The sequence below is a fragment of the Nycticebus coucang genome, chromosome 23 (genome assembly GCF_027406575.1).
Source record: "Nycticebus coucang isolate mNycCou1 chromosome 23, mNycCou1.pri, whole genome shotgun sequence".
Classification (NCBI taxonomy): domain Eukaryota; kingdom Metazoa; phylum Chordata; class Mammalia; order Primates; family Lorisidae; genus Nycticebus; species Nycticebus coucang.
Genome location: NC_069802.1, coordinates 13,722,223 through 13,740,332, shown reverse-complemented (window position 1 = coordinate 13,740,332; position 18,110 = coordinate 13,722,223). Strand labels below are relative to the sequence as shown.

Sequence of the window (18,110 nt, the reverse complement as noted above, 5' to 3'; positions counted from 1 at the left end):
ATCCTGCTACGGGGACTAGGAGGAATTGAATTTGTTGATAAAGATTGTTCCCAGGTGGTTCTCTGTTCCATGTAAACGTTGATATTATAGCTGAGTCCTGAATTGAAATGAAGACTGGGAAGCAAGATGGTGGAAAGGGAATCCTTTCTGCTTTATTTTGTAGTTTTCTCTTTTGAAGATCTCAAGAGATACCTAATTAGTATATATGGTTTCCTTTTTTATTTATACACCAGGTATTTACTGAATGCCACCTTACGTGTTAATAAAATAGATACCCTTTTTGTGATGGGATAAATTATGGCTCAGGAAGTCAGTGAGACACTGAACAGCTAATTATAAATGTGTTTGTTGAGTTTAAGGATGGGGAGCAGTGGGTTGGGTTGGGGAAGTCTAACCTCAGGGGAAGTGTTCCTTGGAATAGCCCTTAAATTGATTTTTGGAGGGTAAGTTGGAATTAACATCATACATTAGGATGATCAGTACTTATGTGAGGTATACAGGTAGCTAATAATCATTATTTAAGGAAAATAGAAAACCATTTCATTGCTCTTCCCTTTTAAATAAATAGTTTCTCTGAAAATAAAAGTAACAAATGTTTACTTTAGAATTTTGGAAAATATTAGGAACCATATTATAGTAAAATCTATAACAGAGAATTCTTTCTTTTTTTTTTTTTTGAGACAGTTTCACTATGTTGCCCTCAGTAGAGTGCTATGGTGTCACAGCTCACAGCAACCTCAAACTCTTGGGCTTAAGGGATTCACTTGCCTCACCCTCCCACGTAGCTGGGACTACAGGTGCCTGCCACAACACCCAGCTATTTTTTTTTTTTGTTGTTGTAGTTGTCCTTATTTGGCAGGCCTGGGCCAGGTTTGAACCCTCCAGCCCCATGCATGTGGCTGGCGCCCTAGCCACTGAACTACTGGCACCAAGCAAGAGAGAATTCTTCAAAAAAAATGTTGATGGGGGCCAGGAACAGTGGCTCACACCTATAATCCTAGCACTGTGCTTCCACCGTGGATGAATTGCCTGAACTCACAGGTTCAAGACCAGCTTGAGAGCACCACCCTGACTCTAAAAATAGCCAGGGTTTGTGGTGGGTGCCCTGTAGTCCCAGCTACTTGGGAGGCTGAGGCAAGAGAATCTCTTGAGCCCAAGAGTTTGAGGTTGCTGTGAGCTATGATGCCATAGCACTCTACTGAGGCAACAAAATGAGACTTTGTCTCAAAAAAAAAAAAAAAAATTAATTAATTAAAAAAATCTTGGGGAGCTGGGTGCGGTAGCTCTTGCCTGTAATCCTAGCACTCTGGGAGGCCAAGGCAGGTGGATTGCCTGAGCTCAGGAGTTCATCGAAATCAGCCTGACCAGTGCAAGACCCCATCTTTATTTTATTTATTTATCTTTTTGAGACAGAGTCTCACTTTGTCACTGGTTGAGTGCTGTGGCATCATAGCTCGCAGCAACCTCAAACTCTTGGGCTCAAGAGTTTCTCTTGCCTCAGCCTCCCAAGTAGCTGGGACTACAGGTGCCCACCGTAGTGCCCGGCTATTTTTGGAGATGGGGTCTTGCTTTTGTTCAGGCTGGTCTTGAACCCATGAGCTCAGACAAGAGTATCACTTGAACCCAAGAATTTGAGGTTGCTGGGGCGGCGCCTGTGGCTCAAGGAGTAGGGCGCTGGTCCCATATGCCAGAGGTGGCGGGTTCAAACCCAGCCCCGGCCAAAAACCACAAAAAAAAAAAAAAAAAAAGAATTTGAGGTTGCTGTGAGCTTTGATGCCACAGAACTCTACTGAAGAGAGCAAAGTGAGGCTCTGTCTCAAAAAAAAAAAAAATTTTTTTTTTGTCTATGAAATATTTCAGACATACGGAGAAATATGTTTTAATTTTGGTATTTCCTTCCATTGTTTTTTCTATTTATTATCTATATGCACATATTTATTTATTTATTTATTTATTTTTCTTTCTTTCTTTTTGTAGAGACAGAGTCTCACTGTATCACCCTCGGGTAGAGTGCCATGACATCACACGGCTCATACCAATCTTCAACTTCTGGGCTTATGGGATTCTCTTGCCTCAGCCTCCTGAGCAGCTGGGACTACAGGCGCCTGCCATAACACCAGGCTATTTTTTTGTTGCAGTTTGGCCAGGGCTGGTTTTGAATCCACCACCCTCGGTATATGGGGCCAGCGCCCTACTCACTGAGCCACAGGCGCCACCCTATTTTTATTTTTATTAGAGACAGTGTCCTGCAGTGTTGTTCAGGCATTATTCTCAGGCTGGAATAATGGCATGGTCATAGCTCACTGCATACTTGAACTCTGAGGCACTAGTGATCTTCCTGCCTTAGCTTACCAAAGTGCTGAGGTTGTAGGCATGAGCACTGTATCTGGCCCATATACGACATGTTAGAAGGGTTTTTTTTTTTTGTTTATTTGTTTTATGGTGTTAAAGAACTTTGAATATTATTCTCATGTGACTTTAACACCAACTCTTTCATTTTTAGTTTTTTTTTAATTGTTTAAAGCTGTCTTCCCTTACTAGACTTTGAGCCTCTCAAGGATAGGTATCATGGCTTATCCATCTTTGTATCATCAATGCTAAGGGATCTTTATTATGTAATGAATACTTAAAGACTCACTTTATGTTGGACACCATGATATGTGCTGGGAATATAACAGCAAGCAGGAAGGAGAAACAGAAAAATGATAAATGCAATGCAGAGAAATAAAAAAATACTATGATTATTATTATTTTGAGAGAGTCTCTCAAGCTGTCTCCCTGAGTAGAGTCCTGTGGTGTCAAAACTCACAGCAACCTCAAACTCTTGGGCTTAAGCGATTCTCTTGCCTCAGTCTCCCAAGTAGCTGGGACTACAGGCGCCTGCGACAGTGCCCGGCAGTTTTTTGCTTGTAGTTGTCATCGTTGCTTGGTGGGATTCGAACCCGTCAGCTCCCATGTTTGTGGCTGGCGCCCTAGCCGCTTGAGCTACCGACGCTGAGCCATACAATAATATATAGATAAAATCGATTGATTACTTTTCCTTAGGTGGACAGAAAAGATCTCTTCCTAGGGTTTTAGACTGAGATCTGAGAAGCCATGTCTGTAGGGGAAGAACATTCCAAATCAGAGGAAAAGATTAATGTAAAGATTCTAAAGTAGGAATGAGTTTCCCATATGTAAGCAACTAAAATGTATTGTGGATAAAAGAAGAGAATGGTGAAAGATGAAGATAATATGCTGGGTATAGTGGCTCACATCTATAATCCTAGCACTCTGGGAGGGCGATGAAGGTGGATTGCTTGAGCTCAGGAGTTTGAGACTAGCCTGAGCAAGAGCAAGAGCAAGACCTAGTCTCTACTAAAAACTAGCCAGATGTTGTGGTAGGTGCCTGTAATCCCAGCTACTTGGGAGGCTGAGGGAAGAGAATCGCTTAAGCTCAAGAGTTTGACGTTGCTGTGAGCTATGACACTCTACCCAGGGTGACAGGTTGAGACTCAGTTAAAAAAAAAAAAAAAAGAAAGTTAAGGTGTAGAAGAGAGTTAGATCACTTAAAACTTTCTAAGCTCAGGGTAGGGAGTTTGGATTTTAAGTGACCCTGAAAACAATTGGAGGCTTTAAAGGAAAGGACAAGAGTTATGGGTTTGTTTGTTTTTTGAGGCAGACTCTTAAGCTATTGCCCTTGGTAAAATGCTGTGGCATCATAGCTCACGCAGTCCTCTTGCCTGATCTTTTTTTTGGGGGTGGGGATAGAGTCTCACTGTCATCCTCTGTAGAGTGCTGTGGTGTGTTAGCTCACAGCAACCTCAAACTCTTGGGCTCAGGAGATTCTGTTGCTTCAGCTACTTGAGTGGCTGGGATTACAGGTGCCTGCCACAGTGCCCCACTATTTTTAGAGACAAGGTCTTGTTCTGGCTCAGGCTGGTCTCAAATTGTGAGCTCAGGCAATACACCTTCCTTGGCCTCCCAATTGCTAGGATTACAGGTGTGAGGCACCACGCCGGGCCCAAGGTTTATGGTTTTTTGTTTTTTGGGTTTTTTTTTGAGACAGAGCCTCAAGCTGTCGCCCTGGGTAGAGTGCTGTGGCATCACAGCTCACAGCAACCTCCAACTCTTGGGCTTAAGCGATTCTCCTCCGCCTCCCAAGTAGCTGGGACTACAGGCGCCCACCACAACGCCCGGCTACTTTTTTTTTTTGGTTACAGCTGTCGTTGTTTGGCAGGCCCAGGCTGGATTCGAACCCGCCAGCTCAGGTGTATGTGGCTAGTGCCTTAGTCGCTTGAGCCACGGGTCCCGAGCCCCAAGATTTATGTTTTTAAGAGACCATTTTGATTGCTGTGTGGAGAATGAATTTATACTAAAGATGTGAGAGAAAAGGATAAAGGAATTGGGGGTTGAGTTTGGCTGGATGTAACAAAAGAAACGAAGTAGTGATTTAAACAAATAGGAAAAGTATTTCAGGGTAGCTAGGTAGGGGACTTCACAGTGTTAATAGACTACTTCTGACTTTCAGTTTACTGTTTTTAGGGATGTTACCCTTGTCCTCAGACTCTCAAAATGGCTGCCAGAAGTCCAGGCAAAGGCATAAGGTATATGCCAGCTTAGTTTATCCCTTTTAAAGGGCGTTCTCAGAAGCCCTTCTGGGACTTTTGTGTTTTTTATTTTTTTATTTTTAACCAGGACCGTATAGTAGCCTTCTCTTGGTTTAAAGAAGGCTAGGATATGTTTTTTATCTGAGCATATTGCTCCCCATTGTGCTCAGCTATAATTAGGACTTCTCTAGTAAGGAAGGAGAAAGGAAATTGGTAGGCAACTTGCTGTGTTAGGGAGTAGAGGGGCAAAAATGAACTCGGGAAGATCATTTAGGAAAGCTCTTCAGGTAGCCTCAGCAAGAGATGATTGTAGCTTGGGCTAGAGTTGAATAGGGAGCTGAAGTGAAGTAAAAGTATTTGGGATGTCTTTTAAAGTGGAGTTAACCAGAGCTTGCTGATCAGTTACAAAACACTTAGGTGTTTGTCTTTAGCAACTAATATGGGTCTTTGTTAGATTTTAAGGTGGGGAAATAAGTAAGTGATTGAATATATGAGCCTGGGAGGTCAGATCTGGAGAAGATTTGGGCATCATATTTTTAGAGAGCCATGCCTAAAGGCCAGACTGGGTGACTAGGAGAATTTGGCCAGAGAGGAAGGAGTTCTAGGACAAAGTCATGGTTTTTATTCTGGTCCCAGGCAAATTGACAGAGGATAAGGAGAGTGAGTTACTAATGATGCCTTAGAAAACCAGAAGTGTATGCTGTTTGAAGCCAAGAGAAGACTTTAAGAAGGAAATGGTCAACTTTGTCCTGCTGCTGAATGGGAAAAATGACCATTGAATCTGTAATGTGATAATTCTTGGTGACCTTGACAGGAGTATTCTTATTGGAATGGTGAAAATGGAAGTCTGATGGGAGTGGATTGCAGGAAGAATTATGAGATGAGAAAGTGGCGTCTATGGTTCATTCTGTTGTATTAAGGAGTTTTGCTTTGGCAGAAGAGCAGAGAAGAGAGGCCATAACTGGAGCAGATGATTAAAGGGATCCTTTCAGAAAATTTTGGGTGATGTTAGAGTATGTTTATGTGTTGATGGACAGAATAAATTGATTATGCTAGAATTGGAAAATCTTTTTTTGTTGTTGTTGTTAGATTACTAGAGACAGTGCGGAGTCCTTAAATGGTAATCACAGCCTAAGTGGTGGGATTAATCTTTAATAGGGGTAGAGTCACTTAGGGCAATGTTAAGTTTCCATTTGGGATTTGTGGTCTCTCTTTAACATGAAACCAATTAATGATTGTGTTTTTCTCCAACAATGTTGGATGGGGGTAGGCACAGAAAAGATGATTTTTTTTTTTAATTAATGGGAAGTAAGTTTAACTAGCCTTGGCTATTGCCACATGAATACCATGAAGGAAGAACCATCAAGGTACCATCAAGAGTGTCAGGAATATTTTGCAATAGGGTGATAATAATAAATGCCCATGGAATCTAAGAAGGGAAGAGAGAAAGCCAACATTGGAAGTGATTGATAGAAAGAGTAGTCATATTTCGATAAAGATAGCTAACTGCTGGGTTTTGAGTACTAAAGGAAGTGAAATTTATCCAAGGAGGTTGGGAACATGAGAAGCTTGAAATTGATTTTGGAGAATTTGGTGATGACCATGAAGAAAAGAGTTTAGAGTTTATTAATATTTATCAGGAATATAGCCAGTCCTTATCTTCTTCCTCTTTTATGAAAATCTAGAAGAAATGTACAAAAAGACTAATGTAAACTATAATCTCTCACCAACCAAATAGTGGTATCAGTATACTTTTTTCTTTTTACAAAATCAGGATCCTACATGTATACTATTTTGTATCCTTTTGTTCTTTTAACATAGCTTAAGCTTGTGTTTTCTTTGTGGCATCAAATGTTCTATTTTAATAGCTGTATTACCTGACTTATTTGTTGTTGAATATTTATAACTTGTTTCATTATTGTCCCACTGTACTGTATAATTCTGAGTGGAATGTCTTTACATAATTTTTTTTAAGAGCAGGGTCTTGCTTTGTTGTCCAGGCTGATCTTGAACTCATGGGCTCAAGAGATCCTCTCACCTCAGCCTGCCAAGTAGCTGAGATTATAGGTGTGTTCAGCTATGCCTAGCTTATATAATAATTTTTAATATGAGTATATTTCCCTAAAATAGATTCCTAAGAAAAATTACTAGGTCATAGTATCTAAACTTCTAATACTCTTATGGCCAAAAGACTTTCTAGGAAGCTTGTGTACATTATTATGTTAGCATTGGCAGTGTTTGAGGCAGGCCATTTCATCATATTCTCACCATTAAGTCAATGACAGTGGTCATGGTAGTGGGTGGGTCAAGGAATAAATGTTTGCAAAGTAAAAATTTTGACAATTTTACTACCACACAGTTCAAAAACAGAAACAAATATGGAAGGTTTGCTGACCATTTTCATACCACATCGTTTATTGTTATGTTTCTGTATGATTATCACATAATGAATTTTTATTTAACAGTAACTTGTATTCATTCATTTTCCAACCCTCTTGTTGCAGTTCAGGGTTGCAGATGCCTAGAGCCTGTCCTAGCAGTAAAGGGTCCAAGACAAGAATTTACCCTGTACAGGATGCCATTCTATCACAGGGCACACTCACACCACCACCACCCCACATACACACACACTCACTCACTAATGCTGGGATAATTTAGACATGCCATTTAACCTAACGTGCACATCTTTGGAATGTAGAGAAAAACCTGAGTACTTGAAGAAAACCCACAAAACGTGGGGAGAACATGTAAATTCCATGTAGATAGTGGCTCTGGTTGGAATTGACTTCCTTTTTCCTCCTCTTTAATCAGGTCTTTATTTAATGGTTTGACCTTTATGGAATAAACAAATTTAAGAATTTAGGCAGCAGGCTTCTTCTCTGCTGGCTTCTTTTCAGCTGCTGGTTTCTTGGTAGAGGTAGCCTTCTTTCCCCACCAGAGGCCTTTTTGCTTCTTAACACCAACAGGCTTTTTCCTTTTATTCACTGCTACAAGTTTTTTGCCTGCAACCCCCTTCTCATTTGACTTGGTCTGCAATGCTCGCAGTCTGGTGAAGAATGGTATCCAGTACATGGGTTTACCGAGATGGGGTCTCACTCTGCCTCAGGCTGGTCTCGAATCCGGGAGCTCAAGCAATTCATCCACCTCAGCCTCCCAGAGTGCTAGGCTTACAGGTGTGAACCACTGGGCCCCACCTCCATTTCCTTTCTGATTTTTATCATTCTAAAAATATTTTATGTCATAATCATAGTATAAATATCTTTGTCCTGTTTTTCCTTTACATATTAATGCTTCTGAATGTTTAGTTAGTGCTCATTTATTTTAGTGATGCTATATAATAGTTGATTTTGACTGTTGAACCACACTTGTGTATGTGGAATAAATCCCACTTGGTTGTGGCATATATTTCTTTTTATATATTGTTGGATTTGATTTGCTAATATTTTGTTGAGGGCTTTTGCATCTGAAGTTCATGAGATATATTGGTTGTCAGTTTTCCTTTACTGATATCTTTGCTTTTGGTATTAGGGTAATGATGGCTTCATAGAATGAGTTAGGGAAGTATTTTCTGCTTCTGTTTTCTGGAAGATTGTGGAGAGTTATATATTTTGATGATAATGAGGTTGGGTGCAGTGGCTCACTCTTTTAATACTAGCACTCCGGGAGGCCGAAGCAGGTAGATCCCTTGAGTTCAAGAGTTCGAGACCAGCATAGAGACAGCAAGAGTTCGAGATAAGAAAGAGTGACACCCTGTCTCTACTAAAAATAGAAAAGAAAATTGGCCATGAGTGGTGCTGGTTCATGCTTGTAGTCCCAGCAACTTGGGAGGCTGAAGCAGGAGGATCACTTGAGCCCAGAAGTTTGAGGTTGCTGTGAGCTAGGCTGAAGCCAGGGCATTCTAGTCTGGGCGACAGAGTAAGACTCTGTCAAACAAACAAACACTCCTCAGTTGACAGAGGATGAAACTGAGATATAGAGTGGTTAGTTAACTTGCTCAAGGTCATATAGTTAGTAAGTTTTGTTTTGTTTTGTTTTTGAGACAGTCTCACTGTGTCTCCGTGGGTAAAGTGCTGTGGCATATAGCTCATAGCAGCCTCAAACTCTTGGGTTTGAACATTCCTCTTGCCCCAGCCTCCCAAGTAGCTGAGACTATAGGTGCCCGCCACAATACCCAGCTATTTTTTCTGTTTTTTAGTAGAGAAGGGGTCTTGCTTTGCTCAAGCTGGTCTCAAACTCCTGAGCTTAAGGAATCCACCTGCCTCGCCTTCCCAGAGTGCTAGGATTACAGGCGTGAGTTAGTGCACCTGGCCTATACCTAGTAAGTTTTTTTTTAGTTTGTTTTTGGCCGGGGCTGGGTTTGAACCCGCCATCTCCAGCATATGGGGCTGGCACCCTACTCCTTTGAGTCACAGGTGCTGCCCCATATACCTAGTAAGTTTTAAATAAGTTAAGCAATAATGTACTTTGCACGTAGGGCTTATATGACAAGATCTTTCAATTTTTAGTATTCCCCCTTAGAATGTAAGCTCCAAGTGGGCAAGGACTTGGTTTTTGTTCACTAAAACTGACATCACTTTCTGGCTTATTATGAACCCCAGTAATTATTTGAAAGAATTTTTATGATGATTGTGATGACTGTATCATTTCACTGAGAGCCATAGCCTTGCAAATCTATTAGTACTGCTTTAAATTCTGCCTTGTTGCTGGTTGATAAAAATGTTCATTTTTAACCTCATCCATATTACCTTCAATATTGTATGCTATTTTACATGGTTTATGTATGCTATCTTTTTTTTTTTGAGCCAGGGTCCCACCCTGTGCCCCGAGCAGAGTGCAATGGTGTCATAGCTCACTGCAACCTCAGACTCGGCCTCCTGAAGCCGCTGGGATTACAGGTGCTCGCACAGCTGTTCCCCCCGCCCCCACTTTTTTTTTTTGGCGGGGGGGAGAGACAGAGTCTTACTTTGTTGCCCTCGGCAGAGTGCTATGGCATCACAGCTCATAGTACCCTTAAACTCTTGGGCTTAAGCGATTCTCTTGGCTCAGCCTCCCAAGTAGCTGAGACTATAGGCACCTGCCACAACACCCGGCTATTTTTTGGTTGTAGTTGTCATTGTTGTTATGGCAGGCCCGGGCTGGATTCAAACCCACCAGCTCTGGTGTATGTGGCTGTCGCCCTAGCCGCTGAGCTACAGGCGCTGAGCCATGGGTTTTTCATTTTTTTTATGAGTGGGGTCTCACTCTTGCTCAGGCAAGTCTTGAACTCCTGAGCTCATGCAGTTCTTCCGCCTCAGCCTCCCGCAGTGTTGAGATTACAGGCATGAGACCCCCGTGCCAGCTATATCTTAATAAAATAGTTTATTTAAAAATTGTTTTCTGGGAGCAGTTCCTTTTATTCATTATCATCTTTTTTTGCCTTAGCAATGCCTTTGAGCCCTCAGGGAGTATTAGAAAAAGAAGACTGTGAGAAGCTCCCTTGTGTGTTTTTTGCTGAGTTGGTGGGCAGAAAGTATAGAAAAGCAGCTTTGTGGCTGTCCTCACAAAAGCAGTGCAGTGATAACACAGTTTCTTCAAGATTTCACCCAGAGGCTCAGCCGCCTATAGCTTGGTGGTTGGGGCGACAGCCACATACACCAGGGCTTTCAGGTTTGAACTTGGCTGGGCCTGCTAAACGACAATGACAACTACAACAACAACAACAACAAAAATACAGCCTGTTGTTGTGGTGGGCTCCTGTCGAACCAGCTACTTGGGAGGCTGAGGCAAGAGAATCTCTTAACCCCAAGATTTTGAGGTTGCTGTGAGCTGTGATGCTGTGGCATCCTACTGAGGGCAACATAATGAGACTCTGTCTCAAAAAAAAAAAAAAAAAAGTTTTGCCCAGAAGCTTCAGCCCCCTTGGTGGTCGCGGTCGTTAAAGTGAATAACACATTATTTTAGTATTTATTTTTAGAAATTACATATCCATTCTTAAACTGGAAGCGGAACTGTGAAATTAATTTTATAAAAAAGAGCTTTGAAATCAAAGGTTTTGAAGTTATTGTTGTTAGGGAAAGAGGAACTATGCCATGTCTATCTGGAGACTTTTTAATTCTCAAATAAATCTCATTTTACAGTAATAAAATTGAGAGATGTTAAGTGATGTATCTGATTGAATACCACAAGTAATTGACAGCTAGGATTCAGAATGCGTCTACTCCAAAGTTCTGCCTTTTCCAATATTGTCATTTTTTTTACTATTTTCCATTTCTTTCTTATTATTCCTGATGTTGGGATTTTATTTATTTATTTATTTTGAAACAGTCTCACTTTTTGTCACCCTTCATAGACTGTGGTGGTGTCACAGCTCACAGCAACCTCAAACTCTTAGGCTCAAGTGATTGTCTTGCCTCAGCCTCCCAAGTAGCTGGGACTACAGGTGCCCGTCACACCACCAGCTTATTTTTAGAGATGGGGGTCTCACCCTCAGGCAATCTATAGTCTCAGCTTCCTGGAGTGCTAGGAGTACAAGCGTGAGCCACCTCGCCCAGCCCTGGTGTTGGAATTTTTTTTTCTTTTATTTATTTATTTATTTTTTTTTTTGAGACAGAGTCTTACTTTGTTGCCCTCGGTAGAGTGCTTGACGTCACAGCTCACAGCTACCTCCAACTCTTGGGCTTAGGTGATTCTCTTACTTCAGCCTCCTGAGTAGCTGGGACTATAGGCACCGACCACAATGCACAGCTATTTTTTGTTGCAGTTGTCACTGCTGTTTTAGCTGGCCAAGGCTGAGTTCGAACCTGCCATCCTCGGTATATGGGGCCGGTGCCCTACCCGCTGAGCCACAGGCATTGCCCCTGGAAACAGTAGGATTGCAATTTTGGATTGTGAAATAACTGGCTGTTTGAATCAAACTGTGCGGTGGTATAGAGGATAATTGCTTCATGAAAAAATAGAACTGTGAAAAATCTTTAACTTTTCATTTTCTTTTCCTTTCTTTCTTTTCTTTTCTTTTTTTTTTTTTTTTTTGTAGAGACAGAGTCTTTACTTTATCGTCCTCAATAGAGTGCTGTGGCGTCACAGAGCTCTCAGCAACCTCCAACTACTGGGCTTAGGCGATTCTCTTGCCTCAGCCTCCTGAGTAGCTAGAACCACAGGCGCCCGCCACAACGCCTAGCTATTTTTTGTTGCAGTTTGGCCAGGGCCGGGTTTGAACCCACCACTCTCGGTATATGGGGCCAGTGCCCTACCCACTGAGCCACAGGCGCTGCCGTCATTTTCTTTCTTTCTTTTTTTGCCTGGGACCAGATTTGAACCTGCTACCTCCATATATGGGGCTGGCACCCTGCTCACTGAGCCACAGGCGGCGCTCTCATTTTCTTTTTATCTTTCGTTATCTGCAGATTAAATTTTGACTATGTAGAATGTTCCTTTTTAATGGGATTCATCATGATGATGGTATTTTCTTGAGCTGGTTTAGTAAATGTGTCATACACTTAAAAGAGTGTTTTTTCTGTAGACTGAGAAAAGAATTCATTTTTCTCTGAAGTATATTTTGGGGGTGATGTGAACAGAAATAAGAAGGTATGAAAATTAGTATTTCGTATTTTGCTAACCAGGGACTTGGGGCAGTCTCAAAAAGGCAGCTTTTTTGATCTTTATCTCCCCCTCACATTTTTAATAAGGTCCTTAGTATCCTAACATTTCAGGGTTATTTACATACTTCTTTTTAGAGGGGGTAACTGTGAGAAGCTATGTAGTTCTTTGAAAGGATTGATGATTTGTAAGATCGGATTACTTTTATTTTATTTAGAAGTTTTTGTAGGAGGAATGGAAGTCTAGTTGTACTTAGGGTTTCTTTAATTGGTCAGTGAACGTTGGATGCCTCCAGTTTTCTTTTTAACATATTCATTCACGTGTATACTGGGCAAAATATTTTTACTGTTACTAAAATGTATGTTTTCTCCTCTACCACAAATACCAAGATTGTTAATGATTTTTTTAGGGCGCATAGGAAGACGTTTCTCATTATGCATATTTATAATTAAATTTCATTGTTGAATAAAAATATTTTTAGAAAGATACGAAATTCAAACATAAGAAATTATGAAATAAACCAATATTAATTAGAATGTTTTTTTAATCTGTGAACATAAGTTTTTAATCCTATATTCTTATTAAAAGATAAGATTAAGAGTCATGTGAAATTTTAAAAATGTGAGTTTTAAGTTACATTTTGTCTCTATACTGAACATTCTGTGCAAAAAATATTTAATATAGAAAAAGAGTAAAAAGATGGTGTCTTTTATTGGGGGTGGAGGGAAGAAGCCAAAAGCCCTAAAACAATAATTCTTACCCTGTTCCATCTAGTAATCAATTTTAAGAAGATGGGCCAAAAGCAAAAAATTTTACTCTTGAAATCTTGAGTGAGGCTTTCTTCCTAATTGATCTGTCAATTACGTAAAAATATAGAATCTTACCAAAAGAAATAACTTTATTATTTATTGTTTAACTTGTATTTCAGGGATTTAGGTTTAAACAAATTGAGAGATTTATTATATTTATAGTATAGGTCTGGAAATGTGAGTGGAGAGCCCCTTTGTAGTCAGGAACTTGTAGAACATTAATGTAAATCCTACTGGACGGTTTTCGGAATCATTTAAGGTTACTATGACTCTGAGAATGGGTTGTCACAAGATGGAGACTCAAGTAATGTTAAAGATAGGAAAGTATTGTTGAGAAGTATAAAGTACAAAATACATAGATGTATATAAACGTAGAGTAGAACTCTGTTTTGGAAAGTAGATGGTTGTCAGTGAAGTAAACTAAGCAGAAAAACAGATTGGAAAAGTCATAAGAAAATTGTAGTGAGGCATTTAGTCTTCGGGAATTTCTATGGAAAGAATTGGATACCTCAATTCACTGTCTGGTGGATGGTATCATATTTCGATCACTTAACTTACAGAGTTGTATGATTAGTTGAGCGCTTGTGGCTTTTAGTGACCCTGATTTTCCATTTACACAAGCAGAATCCATGTGTCCTAGGCGTATGATATCTTAGCATTCATCTACTGATGAGTATATTTTATCACTTTGGACCTAATATACATGGAGTTGACAAATACAAAATAGATTGTCTACTATTTTTCTCTAATATTCCTAGAAAGTCAACAAACCATTGTATTATAATTCAAAGTGATGTTATTTCATTTAAAAAATGAGGTCTTGAGATTTCTTAGTTTTAAATTTTCTTAAAACTAGCTAAATCAGTCCTAGAAAAGCACAGACCAATATTTTTACTAGAGTAGATAATCAAGCTTATGAAAGAGGGGGGCTTCAAAATTTTTTATAGGTAATACATTAAAATAAGCTTTTTTTTCTTGCTGACATAACTAACATTTATTTTCTGTTTATTTTTAAGACGAGCAAAAATCAAATTAAAGTAGATCTTGTAGATGAGAATTTTACAGAATTAAGAGGAGAAATAGCAGGACCTCCAGACACACCATATGAAGGCAAGTACTTTTTTCTGTATCAAAATATTGTACGTATTGGAACTTGGCTGAAATATTAAATCAGAATAATCTTAACCATCTATAAACTATGTGGAAAGTAACTTCATTTGGCTTAGATGGCATAGAAATTTTAAATAAATTTACATAGTTATATAGACTGATTTTTCTTCTGAATTTAGCTTATTCTTTCCCCCAAAATAAATTGAGCAGAGGCAAGTTGCAGGTTATATAAGTTAGATTTTAACAATAAAGTATCTGGCATTTCAAGTCTCAAACTTGTAAGGACTATAGACTTTTAGTTACCCTTCATATGGTATCTGTAACAAACCTTGCCTTAAATTTGACTGATAAAATTTTTTTTTTTTTTTTTTTTTTTTGTTTTTGTTTTAGACAGAGCCTCAAGCTATCGCCCTGGGTAGAGTGCTGTGGCATCATAGCTCACAGCAACCTCCAACTCCTGGGCTCAAGCAATTCTCGCAACCTCCCAAGTAGCTGGGACTACAGGCACCCGCCACAACGCCCGGCTATTTTTTGGTTGTAGTTGTCATTGTTTGGCAGGCCCAGCTGGATTTGAACCTGCCAACTCTGGTGTATGTGGCTGGCACCTTAGCCGCTTGAGCTACAGGCGCCACCCTGTTTTTGTTTTTAAAAGCTCCTCTGCCATGTTTGTCATTAAGCATTTCATTCACTTATATGTCTTCATACAGGCTGTGTATGACTATTAATTTCCTTCATTCAGGAAACCTTTAATGGTCATTCGAAGACATAGAAAGGAGGCAGCTTTGTTTAACTTAGTGTTCGTAAATTAAGTCTGTAGCTACTTTAGACCACAGATTAGGTGGTAAGATACAGAAAGAAGCTTTATAGAGTCTTACTTTCTTATTAGGCAAATCTTCATTAATGAATATTATTATAAATTTGTGTTACATAACATAACTTATAATAGAGATTCATGTATTCGTTTAATAGAAAGTGTGTAGCAGAATATGTAACACTTGTAAGAGTTTTACATGTATTTTTCTCATTTAATTCCTACAACAAATCTTCAAGGTAAGTACAGTAATCACTGTTTTATAAGATAAACTTAATCTCACAAGTTTTAAGTAACTTGTCTGAGGTCAAATCTCTAGGTGGCACGGCTGGGATTTGACTTAATGACCTTAGATTTGAAAGCCTTTTATGCTTTCGATTACTTTCTGTAAATAGAGATTGACTGAATATTGGAGGTTGTGGTCCTAACTACTTTGAATGGTTTTATAATTGTAATCAACAATTAACCCGCAAATTTTAGAAAAATCTAATAGTCTTGAATATTTTTGTTTTCACTCAATTTTTAAATACTCTAGAATATCTATAGCACATTGCACCATTTCTTAAATGATAAAATTCTGTTTTTTTTGTATAGTTTATATGAGCCATTTCTAGATAATCATTTAATTTTTTGTAATGTTTATTGAGTGTTCCTATATGCTAGGCTTGGTCTGGGTGCTTTCATGGATGCTTTTTCATTTAGTCCTTTTGACAATCATTAAATGTAGATGAGACCTTTAGTTATATAAAAATCAAGTTCTTGTTTTAAGAGATGTTTTATGTAATAATGTAATACTTTATTGAAGGTAGACATTAAATTATTTGCAAATTATTTTTAAGGTTGTTTTGATGCATTTTTAAATGACAGTAGGACAGTTAGCATAGAATAATGCTAATGCTTTTATAGAGCTCTGCCAGCAAGTTGAGTTTTATAATAAAGCACTTCCTGAGCTAAATAGCTAAGTAGATAAGTAGAAAATTTGTTACCTTCTTGGCAACTCTTAGTGGATAAATTTTTGAAAACTGGAAATGTATGCTTATTTGTAGAATAATTAAGATATACATGTGCCATATTCTTGTTGGTTAGAGATAAGTTTGATCATTTGTTTATTGCTGCTACTCTACCAAACAAGGTAATATTTTGATAAGATTAGATTTTTTAATATATATTTGAGGTAGATTAACTTAAATTTTATTTTTATCATGAAACTATTAAAGATAAGTATCCATTTTATTTATAAAAAGCACCATTCAAGGACATAAACTTAGATGCTTCTTGAAATAAGAACATAGGTAATTAATTTGATAACATTTATTGCAGGAAGCTAGCTAATTTTTGAGTTTTTAAAATCTGAACTTAAAAACTAAGGCAAAAGTTTACATATGGACTGTTGACTGCCTCAGTATTTAATGATAGTATAAATAGTTCATTTTATGTAATGTTAAAAGTAATCCAGTTGAGAAGTAGATACCCTTGGGGCTGGGTGAGGTGGCTCGTGCTGGTAATCCTAGCACTCTGGGAGGCTAGGACTGAGTTGCATTGCTTGAGTTCTGGAGTTCAAGAGCAGCCTAAGCAAAAAATGCTGGGCATGGAGGACACCTGTAGTACCAGCTACTTGGGAAGCTGAGGCAGGAGGATCAGTTGAGCCCAGGAGTTTGCGGTTGCTGTGAGCTGTGACACCATGGCACTCTGCCAACGGTGACGAAGTGAGACTTTCTCAACAAAAGAGAGACCCATGGAATAATCGCCATATTACACATACTACTTAATTTTTAAAACTTCCTTTGCCTTAACAATTAGCAAAGGAAAATTCAGTTCTTGAGCCTTTTTGCCTAAAAATTCTCTTAAATTTGGGGATTATTGCTGATAGATTACAAATTCTCACCTTTCCCCCATCTCCCCTTTGGCTTGAGTTAAATTTAAAGATTATCAGTTTTTAATATTAAAAGCTGTTCTTGAAAAACCAAATGTTATATGGTGTAAGTTATTATGAGATATGAATAATGTAGTCATCATAAAAATCATTTAGTTGTATTACTCTGATCAGATAATGGTATAGTTGATGTAGTATTTAAATATTCAGAGTTGTCAGGTAATAATGCAAGACAGAGCATATAATGTGTTATGTGTAGTAGAAATAACATTTTGGAGACTAAAGTCTAGCGTTATTAGATTTCTAGGCTTTCACACTGCTCCTAAGAGATTATTTTGAATATTCAGGAAGAAAGAACTTTTTACAGACAGGTTAAAGAAATGGTAATATGAATTTAATGGGGGGGGCGGGGAGAGATTCTTAGGAAGGAAGAAGAGCCCATGTATTACTCAAGCCAAATTTATTAAAGCTATATTTGAAGCTAGACTTTATGATTCTAAACATAAATAGTTACCTTCACAATATTTTCTCAGGTACCCTTCTATTGCCTATCTTTTTTTTCTTTTGTTGTGACTACTTTTTAAAAAATATTTCACTGCCATTATATTTTCTGTGATTAGTTATGTGAGATCTTATTAAAAAGAATTAGCACAAAGAGAAGCATTGGAATAAAAAAGAGCTAGAAGAAAATGGTACCAAGTGAAATGCTTTTATTATTCTACAGTCATAATTCATAACAATGGAGGAAGTGGATTTGATAGAATCCAGAATATAGTACTTGTTTCAAGAGCTAAGCATATATAATTTTGAAGTTAATAATGCTCTTAGCACACAATTTTTATTTTATTTAACTTTTTATTATGGAGAATTTCAGATATACATGCAAGAGAAGAATAAAATAATGAAACCTCCAGGTACTTATCAGCCAGTGTTGATAACTATCAACCCATGGCCATTCTTTGATCTTATCTATCCTGTGATTATTTTGAAGCAAAATCTTAGTCATAGTTTCATATGTAAATATTTCAGTAGCATAGGTTTATTTGGTATATTTTGTAATAGTATTCTGTTAATGGGTTATAAATTCTTAGAATTAAAAGGTTTGTTAGGATTAGGATTGGAATCCAGCCTCTCAACCAGTGCAAGACTAGAGTTTCCTAAGAAGCTGTTATCCTCGGGTTATAGGAAACTAGATAGCGCCCCTCCCCCCCCATACCTATTTAATGCTGCTAGTTGCTCAAGGTAAGGTCAAAGCAAAACAGCATGGTGCCTTCTGTTTGTATATTACTGGGTAGAACATTTCCTTAGTAAAGTTTTTTATTTTGTATACCAGATCAAAGGAA

The 18,110-nt window shown here is 38.5% G+C and overlaps 1 protein-coding gene across 10 annotated transcripts in view; it reads left to right on the top strand.

Moving 5' to 3' along the window:
* UBE2K (ubiquitin conjugating enzyme E2 K) overlaps positions 1-18,110 on the top strand; it is a 68,766-nt gene that overhangs the window by 21,822 nt on the left and 28,834 nt on the right. For 4 of the 10 annotated variants that reach the window (XM_053578160.1, XM_053578157.1, XM_053578163.1 and 1 more), the window contains exon 2: positions 13,990-14,083. The exons of 2 other annotated variants lie outside the window; for them this stretch is intronic. In XM_053578160.1, coding sequence (XP_053434135.1) covers positions 13,990-14,083 — 94 coding nt within the window. Of the gene's footprint in view, positions 1-7,634; positions 7,763-13,989; positions 14,084-16,928; positions 17,682-18,110 lie in introns of those variants that run through there. 4 more of the 10 variants (XM_053578158.1, XM_053578156.1, XM_053578155.1 and 1 more) reach the window with 2 other exon arrangements.